Source organism: Hemitrygon akajei, unplaced genomic scaffold (assembly GCF_048418815.1).
Source record: "Hemitrygon akajei unplaced genomic scaffold, sHemAka1.3 Scf000115, whole genome shotgun sequence".
Lineage (NCBI taxonomy): Eukaryota > Metazoa > Chordata > Chondrichthyes > Myliobatiformes > Dasyatidae > Hemitrygon > Hemitrygon akajei.
The window spans coordinates 2,124,244-2,151,609 of NW_027332001.1; the positions used below are offsets into that span (position 1 = coordinate 2,124,244).

The following is a 27,366-nucleotide window of genomic DNA, read 5'->3' on the forward strand; positions in this document are numbered from 1 at the left end:
ATTATGAGTGGCATAGATAGGGTGGATTGCAAGTACCTGTTTCCCAGGGCACCAATAGCAAACACTAGAGGGCATATGTATAAAGTTAAGGGAGGAAAGTTTAGGGGAGACATCAGGGGTAAGTTTTTTTACAGAGGGTTGTGGGTGTCTGGAACGACTTGCCAGGGATGGTGGTGGAGGCTAAAACATTAAGGGTACTTAAGAAGCTCTTGGACAGGCACATGGATGAAAGAAAAATAGAGGGTCACGGGTAGTGTGGGTTTAGTAATCTTTTTAAAAGAATATATGGGTCGGCACAACATCCAGGGCCGAAGAGCCTGTACTGTGCTGTAGTATTCTAGTGTCTAGAGTCTAGTGACTAGGGTCATGTCGGAGGCAACTATGTTATAGATGCTCCTAGTTATACATGAATGTGCAGGAAATGCAAGGATATGGTCAATAATATAAGAAAGGATACCAAAGTATTTTTTTTCTTTCCCAGATATACAAAGAGAGAAAAAAAGGGAGAGGGTCGATATCGGCCCACTAGAAACTGCTGTTGTAGTTGCTGTAACGGTTGAAAAGGAAATGCCAGACAAACTCTGTGCAAGTCACTAGCGGAATTCCAAAAGGTGTAGAGCATCAGTGAACAGAATTGCGTGTGGTGCTATTACAAAGGAAAAGGGGCTTGGAAGATGAAAGGTCTGAAGATAGAAAAGTCACCTGGACAGGATCATACCAGCCTGCCTGGGGTCTGTGGGGATTCCCAGAGCGTTAGGACCTGGAGTGAAGGCTTCAGCAGAACCAACAGCTGGATTAATAGAAAAATATATTGTAGAATATTCAGGCTGCAAAGAGAGATTCTTTGAATTGTTGCTTGAATCCAGAGATCAGCGAATGATTAATGGCGAATTTTGATTCCCAAGTTTTGCCAAGTCACAGACTAACATTTGAGATGCGGTTTGAACTGTGCATTTCATCACTCACCTATCAGCTCAGTGGGTAATTCAGATAAACCTTGGGCAATGTCCATGTATTCCTGTGGATCAGGACCTGTTTAAACATATATTAAAAAAAACAGCCATGGAAACAGAGCTAAAATAATTAAAATAACTAAAATGTTTATTTCAATGTGCCTTTGTGTTCAGTGCGTGGTTTTAACATACCGAGTTCCTGTATTTCCCTCAGTATTCTGTCCAGCTTCGGTAACTCAGTCCTCCATGTCACAAAGGATTCCCACATCGCCCTCCGGGCTCGGGAGCCTTTGCCCATCACCAAACTGAGGAAGAGTCTGGAACTCTCTGTCCGGTTCCCCTTCTCTGTCAGTTCAGTGACTTTCTATAAAAAGAAACGATGAATTTATTGTGGAGCAGACAGACAGGCATGGAGAATGTGGAGGAAAATATCTGTTCATGGCCCCAGTAGCTTCAGAACAGATGCAGTCACTGGGCTGCTGCCTCATCCTCCCTGGGTTCAGTCATTAACAGAGAAACAGTAACTGAAGGAAATTCTAAATCAATATTGTGAAAGAATGAGGATTTACTGACATCCTGCAGTAGATGCAATGTAATTAATTTCCTCAATCTGTCAATGTGCAGAATTACATCAACAAGATGTGGCAACAACAACGGAAGAGAGGAGAAAGCGAGAGCAAAAACAAATGGATGGCGGGCATCACTGAATCGTGGCTGACAAAAATTTATAGTTGGGTGCTTACATCCAAGGATAAATATTGAATCGAAAGGATAAGCAGGTGGGTGAAAGTGTTGGGTTGACTCTGTTGTCAGTAAAAATGAAAAGTCCTGAGAAAGAGTTGATATTGGATTGGACGATGGAGATGTTAAGAAACTGCATAGGTAAAATGACCCTGATGGACATTATATACAGGCCTGTTAACAGTAATCAGGATGTGGGCTACAAATTACAACGGGAGAGAGAAGAGGCACGGAAAATGGTCAATGCTAAAATTGTCACAGGTCGTTTCAATATGCAGCTAGCTTTGGAAAATCAGGTCAGTTCCGACTCCGAAGTGAGGAAAATTTATAGAATGCATATGAGATGGCCTTTGACAGAAGCCTATGGTTGATCCCACTATAGGAATGGCGTATCTGGAGTCTGTGTTGTGTATTGCACCAGATTTGATTGGTGAGCTTCAGATAAATAAACCCTTAAGAGGCAGTGATCATAAAATAGCGGAACTCACACTGCAGTTTGAGAGGGAGAATGTAAAGTTAAATGCATCGGCATTACAGTGGAATAAATGAATTACAGAGGCATGAGAGAGGGGCTGGTCAAAAATAAATTCGGAAATGGCATTAACAGGGACAATGGCAGAGCGGGAATGGTTGAAGTTTCTCGGAGCAATTCAGAAGGTGCAGGACAAATGATCACAAAGATGAAGAATTATTCTAAAGGGAGGATGATAAGCCGTGGCTGACGAGGTAGCCAAAGCAGCACAAAAGCAAAGGAGAGGGCACAGAGTATTACAAAATATAGTAGAAAGCTGGAGGACTGGGATGTTTCTACAAACCAACAGAAGGCAATTAAAAAGCCGTAAGTAGAGAAAATATGAACTATGAAGGTAGGCTAGCGAATAATGTAAAATAGCTTCCCAAAAGGTCCGTCTGATATATGAAGATTGAAAGAGAGGAAAGTGGATATTGGGCTGCTTGAAAATGACAGTGGAGAGGTACTGTCAGAGGACAAGGAAATGTCGAAAGGTAGTAGACGGTATTTTGTGTCAGTCCTCACTGTAAAAACACTAGAACGTGCAGGATATTTGAGAATGTCAGGTGGCAGAAGTGAGTGTATTTGCAATTATTGAAGAGAAGACGCTCGGGAAGCTGAAAGTTCTGAAGACAGAGGAGTCCAGGTCAACGCACCTGATTGCTTCTGAAGGAGGAGGCTGAAGGGATTGTGGAGGCATTAGTAATGATCATTCAAGTATCACTAGATTTTGGATTGGTTCCGGAGAACTGATCATTTTATATTATAGGCCAGTTGGTCTGATCAGCGTTTGGGAACGATGTCAGCAGTCGATAATTGAGGATAAGGCTTCGGGGCATTTGGACGCACGTGATAAGAAAAAGGCCAAAATCCATGGAAGGGAATCTTGCCTGACAGACCTGTTGGAATTTTTTGAGAGAATAGCATGCTGGGTCGACAATGGAGTGTCAGTGTTAATTGTTTACTTGGACATCCCGAGGACCTTTGACTGGGTGCCCCACATGACGCCGTTTAACAAGACAGGGGACGACAGTAGGACAAGAAAGATACTAGCATGGATAGAGGATCCATGTTTTTCTCCAGACAGATTTTGTCTGACTGTCAGGAAGCACAGAACGGGAACAAATGAGGCTTTTTCTTGTTGGATGTTGGTGACTAGTGGTGTTCTGCAGTTGTTGGTTTTGGGACAGTTTCTTTTTCCGTTATGTCAATGATTTGAAGGCTTTATGGACAAGATTGCGCACGTTACGAAGATATGGGGAAGGACAGGAAGTGTTGAGGAAGCAGCGATTTCACAGGAGGACATGGACCGATTGAAAAAATGGATAAATCAGTGGCAATTGGAATGTAGTTTAGGGAGGTACGTGGCCAGACACTTTGGCAGAAATAATGAAGATGTAGACTGTTTTCGAATCTGGCAGAAAATTCAGAAATCAGAGTTGTGAAGAGTCTCGGGAGACCTAGTGCAGGATTCCTTGCAGTTTGAGTCGGTGTTAGGAAAGGCAAAAACAATGTTAGCATTCATTTCGAGAGGATTAGAATATAAGAACAAGCAAAGGCCAGACCGCACTTGCATATTTTGAATGGTTTTAGTCCCCTGATCAGAGAAAATATGTGATAGCATTGTGAAAAGTCCAGAGAGGAATCAAAACTGACAGAACCAGTGATATTAAACCAAATTTTGATGAGATTGAGTGCTGGATGCGCCTGTACTGGCTGGAGTGTGGAAGGATGAGGGGAATCTAATTGTAACCTGTGGAATATCGAAAGGCATTGAGTGAATGTGGAGATGACGTTTTAAAGTGGGGGAGTCTAGAACCAGACGAAACGGCCTCACATTAGAGGGACGTCCATTTAGAACAGAGATTAGGAGATTCTTTAGCCGAAGAGTAGTGAATCTGTAGAATTCATTGGCACTGACAGCTGCGGAGATCAGGTTATTGGGTATATTTAAAACAGAGGTTGGTACATTCTTGACTAGTCAGGTCAGCAAAGTTCACTGGGAGAAGGCAAGAGAATTGAGTTGAGATGGATAGTAAATCACCCATGATGTAATGGCGGAACAGAATCGATGGACGAAGGGTCTCGGCCTGCAATGTCGACAGTGCTTCTTCCTATAGATGCTGCCTGGCCTGCTGTGTTCCACCAGCATTTTGTGTGTGTTACTTGGATTTCCAGCATCTACAGATTTCCTCGTGGCTAGACTGCTGCATTTCTGATTGACGCCTGTGCCTCGTGCAGTGTCACTGGGATCGTTGCTCTGTCCGTTCTTGTATGTCATTTATATCAATGATCTGTATGAAATTCTGATTAACTGGATCAGCAACTTTGTTGATAACACCAGCATTGGTGACAAGGAGGAAGACTACAAGAGCTTGCAGTGAGATCTGGACCAACTAGAGAATGGGCTTAAAAGTGGCCGATGCAATTTAATGCAAACAAGTGCAAGATGTTGAACTTTGGAAGGACCAAGGAGGGTAGATCTTACAGAGCAACCGGTAGGGCACTGAATAGTGTGGTAGAACAGAGTGATCTGGGAATACTGGTAATTAACTCATTGAAAGTGGCGGCAAATGTGCTCAAGTTGCAGATCTGAAAGAAAGTTTCTTAGAGTATTAACCTTCATAAATGAAAATATTGTATACAGTAGCTGGGATATGATGTTTTATAAGACGTTGGTGAGGCTTAATTACTATATTATATGTAGTTCTGCTCACCTACCTACAGGACAGACGGAAATAAGTTTGAAAGAGTACACAACACAAAAAAAAAAACAAGGATGCTGCCGGGACTGGAAGACCTAAGTTATAAGAAAAGAGTGAACGGATTAGAACTTCATTCATTGGAACGTGAAAGACTGAGGGGATATTTGACAGGTGTACACAATTACATGGGGTACAGATAGGATAAATGCAATCAGGCATTTTGTACTGAGGTAAAGAGGTACTACGATAGGAGGTTATCAGTAAAGGGTGAAATTTGAAAAGTTCAAGGGGTACAAAGTTGAAACTCGTTGATTCAGAGGGTACTAAGGGTGTGAAACTAGCTAGCAGCGCAAGCAGTACAAGCGGTTAAGAGAAGTCTGGATAGATACATGAATGATAAGAGTATAGAGCGCCATGGCGTGGTGATGGTCAATGGGAATAGGTAGTTAGGTAGTCCAGCATGGAAACAGTTAGGTCAACCGCCTGTTTCTGTGCTGTACTTTTCTATGACTATGACAAGTCAGCCACACATTGTTTGGGAACTTACGGAGACAAGACCAGATGTGGTTACAATCTGACATTTTAATATTCAGCCTGGATTAATGAGATGAGATGAATCTGCCCAACGGTACAGACAAGATTTGAAATTTGTTTCATAATGAATGCCTGTTCAAAGTCCAGATATGCAGCAACTGCTCTTAAATCACACTGATAAATACAGCAGGTGTGAGATGAAAAAGTGTCGTTGAATCTGTGGTTCCCAGTGCTCCCCACCTTAACAGCTGAAACCAGATCTGCGAGAGACAAATCAGAGATCAAAGTCTCCATTCCAAAGTCGATCTCCTAAAATATGCAGGACATTAATGTTGATCACTATTCCTTCTGATACCAGCAGATCAGTGACAATACACGAACTGCACTCACCTCATTTTCTTCTCTACTGAAATGTCTCTCCTCTGTCAACATCAAACTGATTATCTCAACCTTTTCTTCAATCGCTTGTTTGAGTCTGTCTCTGTAGAACTTTGTCAGTTGGTACAGTCGATATTCCTCCCCCTCTGCTAGGAGGTCAGAGATTGTAAACTCTGGCTCTGTGAATATAAAAAGGAAAGTGCAGTCTTGAACTCAAATATCCCTTGTCTCCACCGCTGACACCAAATTCAACAAAAAAATATGACTTAAGCCTGCCTGCAGACACAAAAATGGATCTATTCCCAATCTCCAAAACTGGTCTTAAAACAATGCTATAGGCATTACATTAATAGAAGGACCACATTTGAAGCAAACTAGTCTATCGCCTATCTGACCCACTCACCTATTTCAATTCTGGGTGGGCAATAAATGTTGGGACAGTCGGTAATATTCGCTTCCCAGAGATACTCTCTCCATCCTGGTGAATACATTTCTCTTGAATCACATCCTGGAAATACTCTTATCTGGACAACTGTGTTTCCTCCAATACACATACTGGAAATCCTCAGAGCAGGTAGTACATTTCCTATAGTGGGGTAATGGTTGCCTCACTGCACCACATGTACCACACCCACACATTCCCCCTCTCCTCTGTCCAAACTTCCAACAAGGTCTCACCTTTACCCTCATCCCTGCCACATTCTGCGAACCCATCGCCCTCATATTTCACTCACCCGCACCTTGTTGGGGACTTGACAATTCCATGTTTAATGAGCTTTCGAGCAGACAGGCGGTTGCCTCACTTGTGCTGGTTCCAGGGTCCTGATCGGTGTCTCTGACGTAACTGTCTCTGGGCTGACAGGCAGTCGCCTCACTTGTGCCGGTTCCAGGGTCCTGACCAGTGTCTCTGACGTCACTGTCTCTGGGCTGACAGACAGTTGCCTCACTTGTGCCGGTTCCAGGGTCCTGATCGGTGTCTCTGACGTCACTGTCTCCGGGCTGAATTTGCTCCTCCTCCTCTGCGGCCGGATCGCATTCCACTGGGACATCGCTCTCAATCTGACCCTGCTTCGGTACCTTGCTTCCCGTGTCCCAATCATCTTTCCCCGATGATCCGCCTGGTAAAAGCCTCGTCAGTACTTTCCGTACTCGTTTCGATTTCCTACCTGAAATAAGTGATGAATTGCAGGTTATACGATTATGATTTAGAGATGAGCTAAACTGATTCAGATTGCAATGGAGCCGAAACTCTCTCTGACCAGATTTGGAGTGGGACTGTGCTGGTTACTGTGAACCGTACATCCTGCCAGGTGACCACCCCAATAAGCCGGTGACTTGACACATTCACTCCCAGTAAAATAACAGGATAGACACAGTAATGCTAATCACTGAATTTACAGCATTTCAACACACGGATGACCACGGGATTTTAGTGCAACGGTGTCCGGTGATACTGGGAAATTAATTTAAAATTTGACGTCAAACTTACCAGCCTGTAATTTCTCGGATTACTTTTAGATCCTTTTTTAAACAATGGAACAACATGAGCTTTCCTCCAATCCTACGGCACCTTACCCATAGATACCGACATTTTAAATGTATCTGCCAGGGCCCCTGCAATTTCAGCACTAGTCTCGTTCAAGATCCGAGGGAACACCCTGTCAGGTCCTGGACATTTATCTACTCTGATTTGCCTCAAGATAACAAGCACCTCCTCCTCGTCAATCTGTATAGGTTAGATGAACTCACTACTTGGCTGTCTTATTTCAATTGACTTCATGCCAGTTTCCTTTGTAAATAGAAACGCAAAAAAGCATATTTAAGATCTCCCCCACTTCTTTGGGTTCCATACATAGCCGACCACTCTGATCTTCAAGAGAACTAATTTTATCCCTTGCTATCCTTTTGCTCCTAATATACCTGTAGAAGCTCTTAGGATTATCCTTCACCCTGACTGCCAAAGCAACCTCATGTCTACCGTTAGCCCTCCTGATTTCTTTCCTAAGTATTTTCTTACTCTTTTTATACTCCTCAAACATCTTTTTTACTCCCTGTTGCCCATACATGTTAAACATCTCTCTCTTCTTCTTTATCAGAGTTCCAATATCCCTTGAGAACCAAGGTTTCTTATTCTTATTCATTTTGCCTTTAACCCCGATTGGAACATATAAACTCTGCACTCTCAAACTTTCTCCATTGAAGGCCTCCCACTTACCAATCACATCATTGCTAGAGTATAACCTGTCCCGATCTACGCTTTTTAGATCCTTTCTCATTTCATCAAATTTGGCTTTTTTTCCAGTTTAGAACTTCATCCCGAGGACCAGATCTATCTTTATCCATGATCAAGTTGAAATTAATGACGTTATGATCACTGGAACCAAAGTGTTCCCCTACACACTCTTCCGTCACCTGTCCTAAATCGTTTCCTAGTAGGAGATCTAATATTGCATCCTCTCTAGTTGGTACCTCTATATATTGATTTAGAAAACTTTCCTGAAGACATTTTACAAACTCCAACCCATCTAGACCTTTAACAGTATGGGAGTCCCAAGCAATATGTGGAAAATTATAATCCCCTACTATCACAACTTTATGTTTCCTGCAGTTGTCTGTTATCTCTCTGCAGATTTGCTCCTCCAATTCTTGCTGACTATTGGGTGGTCTATAATACAACCCTATTAATGTGGTCATACCTTTCCTGTTTCTCATCTCTACCCATATGGCCTCGGTAGACAAGCCCTCTAATCTGTCCTGACGAAGCACTACTGTAATAATTTCCCTGACTAGCAAAGCCACCCCTCCACCCTTCATCCCTCTGCCTCTATCACGTCTGAAACATCGAAATCCTGGAACATTAAGCTGACAGTCCTGCCCCTCCTGTAGCCAAGTTACAGTAATGGCTATGATGTCATAATTCCATGTGTCAATCCACACCCTCAGCTTATCTGCCTTTCCCACAATACACCTTGCATTGAAATAGACACACCTCAGAAGATTATTACCACCTTATAAGACTCTTTCTGACTTTGCATGAACTTTTAACATCATTTATTTTCACCCTTATTATCTGTCCTGGAACTCTGGTCCTATAGAATGGGCATGATTAAACTGGAACAAGTTTAGTGGCGAATGACCAGTATGGTGCTGGCCTAGGGTGTTGGCTTTTCTGTTATATGGTTCGCCTAGGACAGTTTGTCCTGGATAATGGGAGCTGGAAGGGTGACCTTGCACACGTACAGAAAATAATCAGGGTGTAGATAGGGTCGACGGCCACAGTGTTTTTGCCAGGTTAGGGGAGTCTATGTCTTGAGGGCAGAAATTTAAAAGAGACCGATGGGGCATTTTTTCACGTGGTGGGTGTTGCGTATAAATTACTTGCAGTCAGAGGAGGCTGTAAACAGAAATAAAATTACAAAGTTGAGAGGATGTGTGCAGGCAAAAAGGATAGAAGAAGTCCATAAAGGGAATTTGGGAAAAGCTGTGGCAAAAGTGAGCAAGCTCAAAAGACATTTAGATCAGCATGAATTAGCTGGGCCAAAGGACATGTTCCCAGGCTGAAATCTCTGTTTCATTCCACCTGGACTCACCGAGTTGACACAATCACAATTCCTACAGGAGACAGGGACAATTGGTCATTGGTTATAACAGGATTCCCGTCAAAGATCCCGGGAATTTTTAAATCCAGGCAGCAGATAGGGAAATATTGAGAACTCACTTTCACTATTTGTCCACAGCCCAGACATGGATTAGGGTATTAAAACACCCAAGCAGACCGCACATTTATCTACAATGAGCTGTCTTCTGTTCTTCAACCATTCCCAACTCCGGCAATGTTCTCGGCTCGGCTATAGAAAACAGATTTCGGAAACTCTCCTCATCTTCTTTCCGCAGCAGCCGAGAAAACCAGGAGAGAGTTGATAGCTGCCCTTCCAAAACCTGAAATGCTCTGTTATCATGCAATCTCTGAATTCCTGGGAATGCTCCTGCTTTCCGGTTCTGAATTTTATAAATGAAACTTGAGAGATATCTTACACATCAGGGCCAGTCAAGAGGTGAAGCAGAAACTGACCCTGGACTTTTACATAACCCACAAGCCCGCTGTTGCATTACTGTGTTTCACTCACAGCCACCTGATTCAGGAGACCCTGTTCCTTTCACTCAGGTGAAGCTTTGCATGGTGAGCGGAGTGATTCGACCATCACCGGTGTCAGGTCCCTGAGCTGGAACTGTTAGATCGATCAATGACTCAAGGCCGCTTTACCAGTGGGATCAATGGCCCAGCTTGATGAAAATTTTCTGTGCCCAGTTAATAAGTTTCTTCATCTGTACTAGTGTGCGCCAACCGGACAGAAGTTTAATTATAAAGATCCCAATGATCATACCTCTATCCATTTTGATTGTGACTGACGATTGTTGATTGTCGTCTTCTTGTTTACATTCCGATCCCGGTGCAAGACAGCTCCACCTGCTGCTGATGCCCTGAATTACAAACAAGCAGACTGTGAGTCAGAGAGAGTACGATTACAGTACTTTGCAAATATAACAGTATCGCCATCCCCTGTATCACAGCATCCGTTGGCTTAGGGACAGAACATTCCCTGTTAATATCAACTACCACACCATGTCTATACATCTGCCCGGTGCGTCTACCGATAGAATCACAGAGCACAGATACAGGCCTTTCAGCCCAATGGGACAATGCTGACCACAGTGCTCATCGAGATGGTCGCAATTCCCTGTGATGGGTTTATTTCCCTACTGGCCTCTTCTTTCCATCTACATATTGTTACGGACTCAGCAACAATAAATATATGAGTGAGGCAGGGTTTTGATAACAAATAAAACGTTTATTAAAACACTGAAAAACAAACCCACAAAAGTAAACAAATCACTAACTTAACCGGAAATCAGCTGCTGTGCGGCAGCTTAAACAGTTCTTAAAGCAATGAAGCTTAAACAGTTCTTAAAGCGATGTTGCAAAAACCGTTCTTCAAAGTAGTATTGCAAAAGTTCAAAATGCTTACAGTCCATTTAAGGGAGAGACTTTTTAAACGATTTAAATTCTCTTTCACGTCGTCTTGCTTCAGTTCCAAATCGAACTTTTCCCACAAAGAATTTAGGAAGAATGAAATGGCTTAAGGGCACTGACCTTTTCTTTACAAAACTGCTCTCAATCCTTTCTGCTATTCACAGGGATTAACATGGGTACAGTCAACGAATTCCTTCCGAATGAGGATCAAACAAGGTCGAACCCGTTTCACCGTCGAAATAGACTCTCGTCGATCTTTTAATTCCCGAACTCCGATCTTCACTCTCCACTGATTCTCAACTAGCAGTATTATAAAGGAACTGCTGGCAATGACCTTTTAAACTTTAGGCATTAGATAAAACTCCAATTTTCAACTAAACTGCGTCATAATACTAAATCACGCAGTGGCATGAAGTCAGCATGGCAAATCCAGCCACGAACTGTTCCTCCTCACAGGGAGGGGTCCTCCTTTTATACCCTGTAAAAAAAACCTGTCACATGACCTCTACTGGCAGGGAAATGACGTCACTCCACCATCACAAGACCATTACCTCAAGTCCACTATAGCTTCAACACCTGTCACGCGACATGTACACCACTGTCACGTGTCACGGGTACGTAACAATATTCAAACTGTTTCTGGAATTATACAATTGTGCCTGCCTCGTCCACTTCCTCTGGCAGGTCCCTCCACATATTGACCAGCCTCTACATGAAAACATTGCTGCTCGGGTTGGCTTTGCAATCTATTTACCACTCCTCTGCCCATTTAGATCCCCTACAAGCTACGATAATCTTCACTGTGAACGCCATCTATTAATTTTGTGCAATCTGCGAACTTACTGGTCAAGTCTTGTACATTCACAACCAAATGTTTGTAAAATTATAACTGTTCTGGAGCCTGGTGTTGCGCGTCCTGAGGCACCTGTACCTTCTACCTGATGGCAGAAGAGATAAAAGTGCATCGCCTGGGCGTTGAGGATATTTGATGATGGATGCTGCTTTTCTACAACAACATTTCATGCAGATGTGCTGAATGGTTGGGAGAGATTTACCCGTGACATGCTGGACCAAATCCAATACCTTCTACAGGATTTTCTGTTCAAAGCCATTGGTACTTCTTGACCAGTCCATAATGCAGCCAATCAATAGACTATCCACCACACATCTATGGAGGTTTGCCAAGGTTTTTGATGTCATACCGTATATCCACAGTCTCTGGAGGAAGTAGAGGCGCTGTTGTACTTTCTTCATAATTATATTTATATTATGGGTCCGGGACAGAACCTCTGAGAGTGAAACCCAAAAAATTAAAGTTACTGACCCCCTGCAACACTGATTCTCCAATGAGTACTGGCTCAGGGACCTCGGGCTTCCCGCTCCTGAATTCTACATTCAGTTTTTTGGTCGTATTGATATTGAGTGAGAGGTTGTTGTTATTACACCACTCAGCCAAGTTTTCAGTCTCCCCCCTGTATGCTGATTCACCACCCCTTTTGACAGAGTCCACAACAAAGGTATCATCAGCAAGCATATATAGATAAATAGATAGATAGATACGTTATTCATCCCCATGGGGAAATTCAACTTTTTTCCAATGTCCCATACACTTGTTGTAGCAAAACTAATTACATACAGTACTTAACTCAGTAAAAAATATGATATGCATCTAAATCACTATCTCAAAAAGCATTAATAATAACTTTTAAAAAGTTATGGTGGTGGAGCTGTACTTAGCCACACAGTCACAGGTGTAAAGCGAGTAGAACAGGGAGCTAAATACACATCCCTGTGGTGCTCCTGTGCTGATGGAGATTGTGAAGGAGATGTGTTTGCCAATCTGAACTGAGTGGGGTCTATAAGTGAGGAAATCCAGGATCAAATTGCACAAGGATGTATTGAGGTCAGGTCTTGGAGTTTGCTGAATAGTTTTGAGGGGATGGTGGTTTTAAAAGTACTCTGATAATTTTTACTTTGAACTTCCTCAGCGTCCCGTATGAGGCAAATGACATCGAGCTGCAGCTCCAGTTCCTCAACTCATTCTCTGAGGATTTGCTGCTTGGTGCACCTGGTGCAGATGTGGTTATCTGGGAGGCTGGAGATCTCCCAGAATTTCAGTAATTTCTCTTTTTTTTATCTTAAACAATGAACAAACATTGACTGATTTCACAATGCTTGTGATGTCCTGAACAGATTTTGCTGAAATGCAATGCCCATATTCACTAGTTTTCTCTTTATTCCAATACATCAATGTTGACAACATCCATCCCCAATACCTCCGCACCTCACTGTCAATTTGTTACATCTCCTCCTGAAGTTACTTGTCTCTTCACTGAGGGGCAGTGATAAGAGAATTAAAGAAAAAAACAGGCAGCACTCCTTCTTGGGCTGTTACTGAGTAATTGCTCACCGAAGATAACCGAAAAAGCAAATAACAAAGCTCTACATCATGTACTGCGAGTTTCATTATGAATAAGAGTAACGCGGCAACAGTCCATAATAATGAAATTGAAGTTGTATTGGCTCCTTTTACCCTGCCTCACGCTGCATTTAATTCAGCCTGTGCTGGTGATGTTCCCCCAGTTCACTGCCCCAGGGGCGAGGGTCCTCTCCCAATCCCGACCCCGCAGACAATCCCAACACAAAATGGAAAGGAAACTGCCGCCCATCCAGGAACAGTGAGCATGCGCAGTGATTGTTGCACCATCAGAGCAGGGGGTGGCGGGGCTGAAATGAAACCTGCAGATGCTGCAGATCTGCGGTAAAATGAGAGGGGGACACAGGATCCTGTGACTGGTGGAGTGTCTCCCGTGGCAATAAGCCAGATCCTCATTTTAATTGTGTGGGAATATCAGATAAACTGGAAATTCTGGAGGGAGGTTTAATAAAAGTGTACATATTTTTGAGTAGCTCAGAAAAATAGAAAAGACCAAATTCTCACACAAATGGGTAATATACCCAGAAACACAGGCTGCATTTCGGCAGGTTGGAAGAGTGGAATGGAGTCAGGAGAAACACATTCCCCACTTGCAACGAAAGGACATGACAGATGTAGATCTCACTGCCTTGTCCAAACGGGCGAAAGATGGGTGTGTTCCCAGCATCACCGCCTCATCCTCACCCCTCCCGAGGAGCAGAATAACAGGGGCTGAGCGTTAGCTCATCCAAGGCGGTTTGGGGTGCAGGTCCCACAACCCGGACTGACCCCGGCAGTTTCCGTCCAGGAAGCGGGGCGAAGGCCGCCAGTTCGATTGAGATAACGGGTCTCACTGCCCAGCATCAGACCTCCTCACTCGGGACTGGTCTCAATACTCACCGATGGGAAAGTTATGTCTTCACCCCGCAGTCAGTGACCCATCCCCCGGCTCCCCGCCCGGGGGACTTTTTCCGACCCCGAAACCTATTCAACAAAGAATGGAAAGGAAAACACCGCCCTTCCGGGAATGCGAGCATGCGCAATGAGCAATGCGTCATCAGAGGGGAGGACTGTGCAGGGTGGTCTGCTTTGGGATGGAGTGGCTGCAGTCAGGGTAGAGTCTTGTTGTTTAGGATTTTCATAAACAGCAGTTTTATTGATGTTAACTGGAATTGTCAGGAGGGAAAACACAGATTGCATCAGGTAACAGAACACCTCTCGTCCACAGTCTTGGCACCTGGGAAACTAAACACTTCCACAATGTCAATTCTAGGTATCCCTTCCTCTAAAAGCGACTGAATCATTCAGATCGCTGATCACTGAGAGCAATTATGGTTTGTTGGTCATTAAAGTTCGCCCTGGGTGGTTTGGATGGAGTTGATGTGGAGTTCGGGGTGTCACAGTGAAAGAACCGGACAGCCAAACGCTCTGACCTAGTGACCTCCGGCCACGGATGGTGCCGCTCAAATTATTCCTCAGATAAATTGCTAATGCAAGCAGGGAGCAACCATACTCCAAGCATCTTCAGGTTCCTGGGAACCACCATCTCTCAGGATCTGAAGTGGGAGCAGAACATCAGCTCCATCCTGAAGAAGGCCCAGCAGCGGATGTATTTCCTGCGGCTCTTGAGGAAATACGGTCTGCCTCAGGAATTGCTGCTGCAGTTCTACACTGCAGTCATTGAGTCTGTCCTGTGCCCCTCCATCATTGTGTGGTTTGGAGCCGCCACCAAGCAGGATAGAACCAGACTACAGCGCACAGTGAGGACTGCCGAGCGCATCATTGGCGCCTCCCTGCGCTCTATTGTGGACCTGTACTCTTCCAGGTTGAAGAAGAGGGCGGGGAACATCATAAAGGACTCCTCCCATCCTGCGCACGGGCTGTTTGATCTGCTTCCGTCTGGTAGGCGCTTCAGATCGCTCCAGGCTAAGACTAATAGGCATTGGAGAAGTTTTTTTCCTACTGCGGTCACTTTGCTGAACAGTTAACTGCCGGTTAACTGTCGGCTAACTATTACTTGGATTGCACTACCTGTATGTATAATCTATATTTTCATTTATATTTATCATTAGTATTGTTTTGAGCAGAGAGACAACATCTGCCGGAAGTAAATTCCTTGTATGTGCATAGGTACTTGGCGAATAAAGTCTGATCCTGATTCTGTCCCCACAACAGCCACTGGGACAGCCTGCTGGCCTAAGGTGAGTCAGTCTACTCCTTTTTTTAAAAGCCAGACATTAAAAAAATGGCAGCCATCGGTTCCCATTGTGTCCCATAGTATGATCGTGACTTGCTCTCAAAATCACTTCCTTCCCCACACCGCACTTGCAGGGCAACACTTTACCAGTGTCTGCAACAGATATACTGAAGCCTTCTTCGTCCTCGCCACTTCTGAGAAGAGAAACCCCCTATTCTCCCACTTCAATGTGTCACCCTTACGGCTCCGCCAACTCCTTGGCGAAGAAAAATGACATTCAAAAACAAGCTTGTTGGATCTTTCCCAGCAGTCAGGTAGGAAACACGTGGTGGGGTCTACGGAGGCAACTCCTGAATGACAAATGACGAAGCTCATATCCCCATTGGTTGGTATACTAAATAGGTATTTGAAATCTCCAATGAGAGGCAAGTAAATCTCACGTCACTTCACGAGACATACCGGGCACGTGCAGCCCGCTTAAATCGTCTCAACGTCAGCCCGGGAGTGTTAGTGTGACGAAGCTCCTTGAGAGGGCACGCACAGGCGGTAAGCGGGAGTGCGCGGTAGCGTAACAGGGAACGGGGAGCGCATCCTTCGGTCCCGTACCGCGCTGGCCAGATCACCGAATGAGTCATGGTCGATCTGCAACCCGCTGGCGTCCAACATTAACGCACAAATCTCAATGTATATTGTTAATCAATGCAGTGTTTCTTTCCAGTACCACAATATAATTAATATGCTGAAGTTACATTGTCTTACACTAATTGAACTGTCAGAACTTTTCTAATTAACACAACAAATGCATAAGGAGACCACTCGGCCCTCCAAAACTGCTGCTGATCTGATTTAAACTTCCGCTACGCATTCCCCCATGTTCATCTCGATAACACTTCAACCCCACTCTTTATAAAGAAACTGGGCTTTGAATGGAATCACAGGCTTTAATTTCACTGTTCAGTGAGTAGAAAGAGTTCCTAACTCTCGCGATTAACACCAGCAAAAAATAGGAAGGTGAGAGGGGGAGTGTGTGTGGGGGGAGCGGAAACTGTTGCTGCTTTTCACAGCACACAGCCAGTCCACAGCCAAACCTCTCACAGTCTCTCTGAACATTGGATATATCTTAATAGATAGATAGATAGATAGATAGATAGATAGATAGATAGATAGATAGATAGATAGATAGATAGATAGATAGATACTTTATTCATCCCCATGGGGAAATTCAACTTTTTTTCCAATGTCCCATACACTTGTTGTAGCAAAACTAATTACATACAATACTTAACTCAGTAAAAAATATGATATGCATCTAAATCACTATCTCAAAAAGCATTAATAATAGCTTTTAAAAAGTTCTTAAGTCCTGGCGGTTGAATTGTACAGCCTAATGGCATTGGGGAGTATTGACCTCTTCATCCTGTCTGAGGAGCATTGCATCGATATTAACCTGTCGCTGAAACTGCTTCTCTGTCTCTGGATGGTGCTATGTAGAGGATGTTCAGAGTTTTCCATAATTGACCGTAGCCTACTCAGCGCCCTTCGCTCAGCTACCGATGTTAAACTCTCCAGTACTTTGCCCACGACAGAGCCCGCCTTCCTTACCAGCTTATTAAGACGTCTTCTTAATGCTTCCTCCCCAACACGCCACCACAAAGAAGAGGGCGCTCTCCACAACTGACCTATAGAACATCTTCAGCATCTCACTACAGACATTGAATGACGCCAACCTTCTAAGGAAGTACAGTCGACTCTGTGCCTTCCTGCACAAGGCATCTGTGTTGGCAGTCCAGTCTAGCTTCTCGTCTAACTGTACTCCCAGATACTTGTAGGTCTTAACCTGCTCCACACATTCTCCATTAATGATCACTGGCTCCATATGAGGCCTAGATCTCCTAAAGTCCACCACCATCTCCTTGGTCTTGGTGATATTGAGACACAGGTAGTTTGAGTTGCACCATATCACAAAGTCCTGTATCAGTTTCCTATACTCCTCCTCCTGTCCATTCCTGACACACCCCACTATGGCCGTGTCATCAGCGAACTTCTGCACATGGCAGCTAATATCAACAGCTTCATCATCTGACCCAACACGCTGCTTCCCATCCCGAAATAACTGAGTTTAAAACGATTCCGGCAGCTCCAGCAGTCCTGGCTGAAAGAACACTTGTTCATCTCAAGGACAGATATAACCCATGGTACAGGGTCAAATGGGAACATTGCAAAACCTATTTATACTTATTCACAGATTCATAGGTTCTGACTATTTGTTAGAAGAAAAGTGTTTGATGACGACAGTGTATGTAAATGTAAATTATTGGTTGGCATTTGCTAGTTAGGACTGAATGAAGTGTGGTGCCGGGACATTTGGCTTCAAGAGGGTTTGCTCTTAGCAGAGGCTTGCACGACGATACACTCGAGGGCAAGTATATCATTGCAGCTTGCAATAGACAGAGGAGTCAATGACATGTTGCTGTAGTTCACGATAATTCCGCATTTCTGCAATCACTGGAGCAGATAAAAACTGCAGCCTCTTATAAATGGAGGAAATTCTCAATGCATTTTGAGATTATTGTGACCTAACACAGACAAGCAAGGAAACATTAGAACTGATAAGAGTTTCAAATGAGCAAACAATATGAGGAATGTGCGTGGCTTCACGGAGCTGATGCTGACAGCACATTAGCAGATCTGGAATGATTGCAACTGGCATAACTGGTATTTCTAGGTGTATTCAGTCTCACTCCAGCTATTTCCTGCCTTCCTTGGTACAGAAATGTAATGTCTAAAGGACCAGTGTTAGAGAAAATGAGACTCACCAAACTTTCTCCTGACTGAATCAATGGAAACTCCGAGTCAGAAGGGTTCTCTCGAATTGGTGCTCTCCGTCGTCGGGCTGGTTCATTGTTGCTGTTCCCTCGTCTACATTTGGGATTTGCTTCCAGTCGTGGACTTCTCTTCCAATAAATCTCTCACCGCAGGTCTAACTTTAACCAGAGAGATAATGAAGTAGGTTACTAAAACAAACGAGAACAAAGCATTAACCTGACATTTAAATTTTGAACGCGTATGTCATGATCCGAGTGAAGAAATCTGTAACTGTCCCTCACACCTTACAAATCCTGACATGGGATACAAAGGAACACATACAAAATGCTGGAGGAACTCATCAGGCCAGGCAGCATCTGTATGTCGACGCTACTCTCTTCCATAGATGCTGCCCGGCCTGCTCAGTTAGTCCAGCATTTTGTGTGTGTTGCTTGGACTTCCAGCATCTGAAGATTTCCTATTGTTTGTGATGGGATACAAGGAAGTCATCGTTCAGTCATGGTATAAGATACAAGTCACAATATATAGGAGTAGAATTAAGTGATTCGGTCATTCCAGTCTGCTCCATAATCAATCATGGAGGATTATTTTCCATCACCGTATTCTTGCTTCCCTGTTATAACACTCAACCTATTTAGCAACCCAGAACATGAATATACCCAGCGATCGCCTCCATCACTGTTTGTGGTGACAAATTCCACAGATCAAACAACCCTTGGCTGAAGTAATGCCTCTCATCTCAATTTTAAACTGATGCTTCTTTATTCTGAGGCTGCACTCTCAGATCCCAGACTCTCCGTCTAATCCAGACACCCTCTTCATTTCCGCTGCATCCGGGCTTGTTGTTATTCGGTTGGTGTAAATAATCTCTCCCGTCCTAACTCCCCCCCCTCCACCAACTCTAGATTTTATGGACGGGGTTGATTTACTTTTCAGCATCTTGAGTTTCTGTTTGACTCCCACTGGCAGATAGACAGGTGACAGTGAGGGGGAATGTCCAAATGTGAATTGAATTCTGAAACCCCGGTCTATTTCTACTGGTGCAAACACAAAACAGCGTATTTAATCACAGCCTCTCCCTGTGAGGGATGGAATGGGAACTCATTCTCTGCTTTGCTTCCAAAGGAACTTCAGAACCAAACATGTGAGCACAGAACAGAAATACTCGCTCAACGTCACATAAACCCGGACAACTTGATCCCCTGATTCATTTTATCTGGGTCAAGACATGTGTGGTAACCCAGGATCCAACCTCAGAGGGTCACAGCCCACACTGAGAGCCTGGCACATATTTTCCACATCTCACACTGGGTGTTCCCACATCTCACATTGAAAGATTCACGATACCAATATCCAGACACCGGAGATATCTGCTTCTGTAAAAGCACCAACGTAGAGCAAAGCACAAACAATGCAAATTCCATATTCCTGGAGCCCCCATCCCAAGATTACATCTCAAGCACCAACTCTCCCAGGGCTCTTTGCTGCCGGTAATATGCGGCAGTGTCTCAGCTAATCACAGTTCAAAAACTTACACTCCCACACCAAAGCATGACAGAACTGGAGCCTGGTGATCCTCTTTCTGGACGGGGATTAGCTGTAAAACATGGGCCTTGGATCACAAAGAGGGTGATGATACATTTTAGCTTGTTCCCACAGTTACATTGAACACAGTTGTTCATTATTTTATTGTTGAGTGCAGTGCAGCCCAGGTCAATTAGCAGCCACTTTCCTCGTCGTGTAACAGGAACAAAATGTTTTAAATATAAAATTGAAAATATAGCACTGGAAACTCAGTGCAGGAGATTTCATTTTGTTCTTTTGATGCAGAAACGATTGACTGACTGCAAGATGTTTGACACCCAGAACAGAATCGCACAAAAACATTCCCTACAATCTTCTTCATTCCATCCCGCACAGTAAATGCTCAAAGCATCCTCGTATCTGAGGCCACTCTCTCTCCGCTGAGTGTCAGCAACCAGAGAGCGATAAACTTGTTCAACACTCTCGGCAGCTCTGGTGAGCTGTTGCCCTGGTGACGGGGGAAGTGGCTCGCAAAGATAACCGAGCGGGGAAATAACAAACTCAGTGTGACACGTTCTCGGTTTCATTGTGACAAAAATGAACAGAACATTCAGGCATTTTGTAATGGTGGTACTAAAATTCCAGTGGTTGTTTTTACCCTTTTGCGGTGCATTCAGTAAGTCTCATGGTAGTTCCTGCTTTACAACACTCTTAGCAGTGCAATTGAATATCAAAATGATCTCTTTTTATGTTTTATTGATTTCACTAAAGCATTTGACAAAGTGCAACATGAAAAATTATTTCAAGTTCTCACTTAACTAAACATTGACAGAAGGGACCAATAACGGCTTCAAAATTTATATTGGAATCAAACAGTGGCGGTAAAAATGATGATAATATAAGCAGTTGGACTAAAATTCAAAGGGGAGTTAGAGAGAGATGCGTTGCCTCACCGAAATTATTTCATATCTATACTGAAATGATACTCAGAGAAACAGAAGACCTAGATGGGATAAAAATTGGAGGTGTTTACATCAACAATATAAGATACGCAGATGATACCACCCTAATAGCAAGTGCTGCAGAAGACCTACAAATCCTCCTAGACAAAGGGTACAAACAAGTACAGATTTTGGTCTAACCATCAACGGTAAAAAAATGTATATATGGTAATATAAAAAGAGCAGCATACTCCCAACTGCCAATTGTCCATCGGTAACCAAGAGGTTGAACAAAAGACCAGCTTTAAATACCTTGGTAGCTTTATATCACAAGATGCGAGAAGTAAAGTAGAAATAAAAAGAAGAATTTCCATTGCCAAAACCAACTTCCAAAAAATGAAACCCATTTTTACCAACAGACACATTTCTATGACAACAAGGCTCAGGCTACTAAAATGCTACATCTGGTCAATCTTGCTTCCGAAACGTGGACTGTAACACTAGAACTCCAAAGAAACTTAGAAGCAACAGAAATGTATTTTTTTTAGAAGAATGCTGAAGATATCACATAGAGACAGGGTAGCTAACGAGACAGTACTCCAACGTACCCATACCAAAAGATCTTTAATGAGAACATTAAATGAGAGGGAACTTCAATTCCCGGGGCATGTCATCAGAAAGGGAGAGATAGGATGTCTTACAATGCAAGGCCCTATGCCTGGGAAACGCGGAAGAGGAAGACAACGAAGAAAATATATGGACACTGTGAAAGAACTAACAGATCTAAGTGTGCGGGATATCATTGACGCTGTGAGGGATCATTGGATGTGCAGAGCCATGATCGCCCAAGCGTGTAAGAATCAATGTCAGTCTCATATGTCCAGACACTTCTGTGCTTAACATCACTTCATGGACACAGAATCAATCTTTTTAAACTATCATACTTCATGTATTGTGTTTTGTTTATTATTGTGGTCTCCATCATTTTGGTTTTTTTCTTCTGTCCTGAGTAACAATTATTTTGTTCTCCTTTGCACTTGTTACTGGAATGACATTAAAGAATTTTGAATCTTGAAACCTGGGTAAAATATCACGACCAACCACATTATCTATATTCCCTCTTGATTTCATGAACTCCTATAATGTCACCCTCATTCTCCTCTGCAATGAAGACCCAGCTCGGCCAAAAGCTTCCTATGACTCGGCCCTCTAGTCCAGGCAACATCTTCAGCAAACTCTTCTGCACCCTCTCCAGCTTGATAATATATTTACTACAGTACCTTGAACACAACGGTACATAATACTTTGTGTAGCCATGTACATTCACATACAAATCAATGGCATGAATAATAAATTACAGAGGTCTCAACACTGACACTCACATCCCACTTGGCACAGGCCTCCTTTCGCTAGAACCATCTGCATTCATCCCCCTCTCCTTCTTGTTCTCAAGCCCGGTGTGAATCCATCTCGCCAGCTCCCTGTGAATCCCACGTGACCGAACCTCCCCGATCAGCTGCCATGCGGGAACTTGTTACAGACTTTACCAAAGTTCAGATGAACAACATCACTGCCCAACTTCACCTAACGCACTAGTTCATTCTTTTTTAAAAAAAACTTTTTTTATTGAGTTTTCAAATGATTACAGAAAGAAAAAAATATATACCCTTCCCCCCTCCCCTTAGCCCCTCCCCTAACATCCCTATAGAAAAAAAAGAAAAAAAATGTAAGAAAGAGTGCCTGGATATCGGAAGATCCCCACATGCTCTACGGAGTAAGTAATAACTTTAGTATATATATTTATTTATTTCCCTAAATAACCAATTATTTTATCTTCGGAGCACCTATATATTTAATCCTGTCTTTTGTAAATAAGGGCGCCAAATTTTCAAAAATGTTTCATATTTATCTCTTAAATTATAAGTAATTTTTTCAAGTGGAATACAGCTGGAAATTTCATTCTTCCAACGATCTATACTTAAGTATGAATCCGATTTCCAAGTAACTGCAATAGCCTTTTTGGCTACAGCCAGTGCAATTTTTATGAATTCTTTCTGATATTTATTCAATTTGGGTTTCGATTTTATCCCTTCAATATCGCCTAATAAAAATAATATTGGATTATGTGGAAGCTGTGTTCCAATAATTTGTTCCAATAAAACTCTTAAATTTGTCCAAAAAGGTTGAATTTTAAAACAAAACCAAGTAGAATGTAAAAAAGTACCGATTTCTTGGTTACATCGGAAACACTGATCAGATAAATTTGGGTTTAATTTATTTATTTTTTGTGGTGTAATATATAATTGATGTAAAAAGTTATATTGCACTAATCTTAACCGGACATTTATTGTATTTGTCACACTATCAAGACATAGTCTTGACCAATTTGTTTCTTCAATTTTAATATTCAAGTCACTTTCCCATTTTTGTCTTGACTTATGGACTCCTTGTTTAAATGCCTGTTTTTGAATCAAGCTATACATTCAAGAAATATTTTTTTTAGTTTTTCCTTTTTGAATTAAAGTTTCTATTTCATTAGCTTTCGGCAATAACATTGTTTGACCTAATTTTTCTCTTAAATAAACCCTTAATTGGAAGTAACAAAAAAGAGTGTTGTTTGATACTTTATATTTATTCTTTAATTGATCAAATGACATTAATATACCTCCTTCAAAACAATCTTCTATATATCTAATCACTTTTTGAAACCAATTATAAAAAAGTTGATTATCCATTGTAAAAGGAATAAGTCTATTTTGAATTAAAGATCTCTTTGCTAATAAAGATTTCTTTGTCTCATCATCAACATTTATCTTATTCCATAAGTCAATCAAATGTTTTAATATAGGAGATTCTTTCTTTTCCCGTATCCATTTAGATTCCCATTTATATATAAAATCTTCTGGTGTATTTTCTCCTATTTTATCTAGTTCTATTCTAATCCATGCCGGTCTATCTTTCTCAAAAAATGATGCAATACGCCCTAGTTCATTCTTAACTAATCTCGAAAATACTTGACAGATATGATATCCTATTGGACAGTGTAGACGGTGATTTCCCCATAACCAATGCCCGACCGCCCGGGATTTCAGCTTCACTGCAGACTGAGAAAATTCCGATCCCAGCTGCAGAATTACCAACCTGGACTGTAGCCCGTATACTGCCAATTCCATATCATCAGAGACACCAGCCCAATATTATCACCCATACAAAGACGCTTTGGTGCCGGCAATTTGCCGTGGAGTTCCTGCCATTTCCGATTCACAAACTAAAGTGGAATTGGAAGCTAATGACCCTCTGCCGGGGCCAGAGCTCAGGCTGGTTCCCCGGTCTGTATAGAGGATGCGGATACACTTCAGCCTGACCCCAGCAGCTAAACCGAGCACATTTGATCACAATCTTCCTGCTGTGTGAGATCTTGCCCAGCACAGCTGGCTGCCATGTTTCCTGCAGTGTAGCCGGAACAAAATGTAAAATTATAAAGTAGAAAATGCTGGGAGCTCAGTACATCAGACTACATCTCTGAAAGGACAAATGGTGGAAGACCCAGTTCCAGAACTGAGAATGTCCAAGATGCTGCCGATCTGCTGAGCGTCTCCAGTATTTTCACCTCCTTACTTTAAATTTCCTGCAACTGTAGTATTTTCTCCCTCTTCATTTTAACGCACAGATAGTAACTGATTGCCAACCTAGACTGTAAATGCCATCCCACCCCAAACAATTTGTTAGTTCTGAGTTCATTCTGACCCTGGTGTAACACATCCCACACAGAGAATGCTCACAGCATCCTTTCCTCCCACTATCACTCTGTTACATTTGCTCCCGAGGCCACTGTCTCTACGCTGAGAGGCGGTGACCACAGAGCGATAAAAACTGCAACACTTGCTGCAGCTCTGACGGGCCGTTACCCTGGAAACAGAGGAAGTGGCTCACTGAAAATAACCGAGAAAGGAAATAACAAACTCAACATCAGATGTTATGACAAAGATTAACACTGCAGCCATTTTGTAACGGTGAATCAAAAATTGAAATGGTTGCTTTTACCCTGCCACGTGTTGTGTCCAACTAAACCTTTGGTATTCCTAGCGAACAATAACTAACTAATTAACTAACTAGCTAACTAAATAAATAAACAAACAAACAAACAAATAAATAAATAGAAAGGTGCAATACAAAACTTCACAATGAAGACAACGTTTAGAAGAGAGATTGCTGAAATATATCATTGCGGCATTGGGATACAGGCTGGGCAAACATGAACTAGACTTAACTCTCGCATTAATAGGGCCAGACATCGGGAAACACTGTCAGTGTTTCGGCAAGTCATAGCAATGGAAAAAAGATGGAATTTAACTTCCTAGTCCTCCAAGAGGACGTGAGAGATCTGGATCTCACTGTCCTGTCTGAACGGGGAAAGGTGAAACTACTCATACACGTGGAGGAGTCTCCCGAGGGTGCGATTACTCTGTTTAACCCTCGAGTCTGCAAGAACACAACGGGCTGAACGGCCGCTTCCAGTATGCTGGAAATATGTAAAACAATTATCGACCCCAGGCGTCGATCCAGGTGAAGTTTGGATCCGATACCGGGCCGGGTGATGGAGGTAAAGTTCACCAGGTACAACTGAGTGGATGGATTTAGTCCGGGCATCACCACCTCATCCCGCTCCTGGGACCAGAACACCAGGGGCTGAGCGGCGGCTCATCTCAGGCGGTTCGGTGTGATGGTCCCATAACCCGGACCGACCACGACAGGTTGTATCCCGGAAGCGGGACGAGGCCGCCAGTTCGAGGAAGTTAACGGGACTCTCTGCACAACATCAGGTTTCCCTCCCCCGGGATCGGCTTCAGTACTCACCGATGGGAAATTGTCGGTCGCGTTCATCCCGAGTGACCCGCCACAACATTGACCGATGGGAACTTGATCAATTTGCCCCGCAGACAGCAATCGGTCCACCGGCTCCACGCCGACGATCCGCTTCAACAGAGAACGGAAAGAAAACCCCGTCCATCCGGAGACTGTGAGAGCGGGGGCGGGGCCTCGGAAGCGTAAACAGCAGATGCTGCTGATCTGCGTTTGAAATGGGAGCGAGAAACTTGTCGGGTGGAGGGTCTCCCGTCTGAACCGATGACTCTGCTCCTCGCCCCTCACACACTGCCCGACCCACCGCATTTTAACCATACCGATAACGCATTTTACACGTTATTTCATATTTACACCAGCTACATTTTTTATTTTGCCCTCGGTACCTTTGGCGTCTCCATCGCTCCACCTCTCGGATCTCGGAGTTACGGGTTCGATTCCCATCCCGATCCGATACACAAGTCAGACCCGAAAAGGTTTCATTCAAATCACTTCTATCTTTATAAGTAATAATATTATTCACATTCCTCCTGCCTCACTGAAACATCAAGTGAGAAACAGGAGGAGGTGGCCATTCAGCCCCTCTAACCATCAACAAGATGGAACCTGCTCTCCCATCTCAGCCACATGTTTCTGCCCGGTCCTCATTTCCTCGATCCCCTCGGTCCCCACACATCTGCCGGCCTCTGTTTTATGTGAAGACGATCAGTGAGACTTCGTCGTCCTCCAGGAATCAGTGTGGTAAATCTCTAAACCATATACTTTACAACCTTTCTGTTAATCCTTCATGGAATTAAATTCCATTTCTGCAGCCCCGTGTTGCCCCAACCACTCACCTCCCACCCCTGTCACCACTTCCACCTTCCCACCTGCCCCTCACCTGGATTCACCACTCACTCCCCAGCTCTTGCCCCATCCCCACCCCTCACCTCTTTTCTCTGACTATTTCCCGTCGACTCTCAGTCCAGAGGGAGGGTCTCGGCCCGAAATGTTGACAGTCCATTTCCCTCCACAGATGCTGCCCGACCCACTGAGTTCCTCCGGCAGTTTGTTCTTTGGTCTGTGTAACCCGTGTTAGTATGGCGAGCGGGATTTTACACCATATTACAGGTATAATCTTAACAAAACCCAAATAATTGTTACGGTATTTATCATACTTAAACAGTAGAAAGCTTGCAAAGGCTGGAAATCCAAAGCATCACACAGACAATGCTGGAGGAACTCAGCACAACAGGCAGTATCTATGGAGAAGAGTAAATAGTCCACATTTTGGACCACAAGCCTTTTTCATTACTGAGGGATGGGGGGTGGAGAAGTGATCTGAATATAAAGGTCGGGGAAGGGAAAATGGCGAACTGGAAGCTGATAGGTGATAGGTGAAGTCAAGTCATGAGCGGGTCAAGGGCAGGAGATGAAAGAATTGGAGCGTCGTCATTAGGACAAAGGGAAAGAGGGGACTCAGGGTGAAGTGATAGACTGGTGAGCAGAAATGAAAGTTCAGAGTGGGGAATAGAGAAGTGGGTGGGGGGGGGATTTGTTTAGTGGAAGGAGAATTCAATATCCATTCAATCAAGTTGGAGGGTACCCGGATGGAATATAAGGTGTTGCTCCTCCACCCTCTGGATGGTCTCATCTTGGCACACGAGGAGGCCATTGATCGAGACGTCGGAATGGGAATCAGAATTGAAATGTTTGGCCACTGCGAAGTCCCCCTTGTGGCAGATGATAAGTAGATGCTCAACATA

At 43.4% G+C, this 27,366-nt stretch overlaps 1 protein-coding gene across 1 annotated transcript in view; it reads right to left on the bottom strand.

The window, feature by feature from the left end:
* LOC140723493 (NACHT, LRR and PYD domains-containing protein 3-like) overlaps positions 1–26,022 on the bottom strand; it is a 404,351-nt gene extending 378,329 nt beyond the window's left edge. Inside the window, exons 1-2 of the mRNA XM_073038060.1 lie at positions 26,008–26,022; positions 25,616–25,828 (exon numbers count right to left, since the gene is read on the bottom strand). Of these exons, the coding sequence (XP_072894161.1) occupies positions 25,616–25,828; positions 26,008–26,022 (228 nt within the window). The remainder of the gene's footprint in view (positions 1–25,615; positions 25,829–26,007) is intronic.
* Between the last annotated feature and the right edge of the window lie 1,344 nt (positions 26,023–27,366).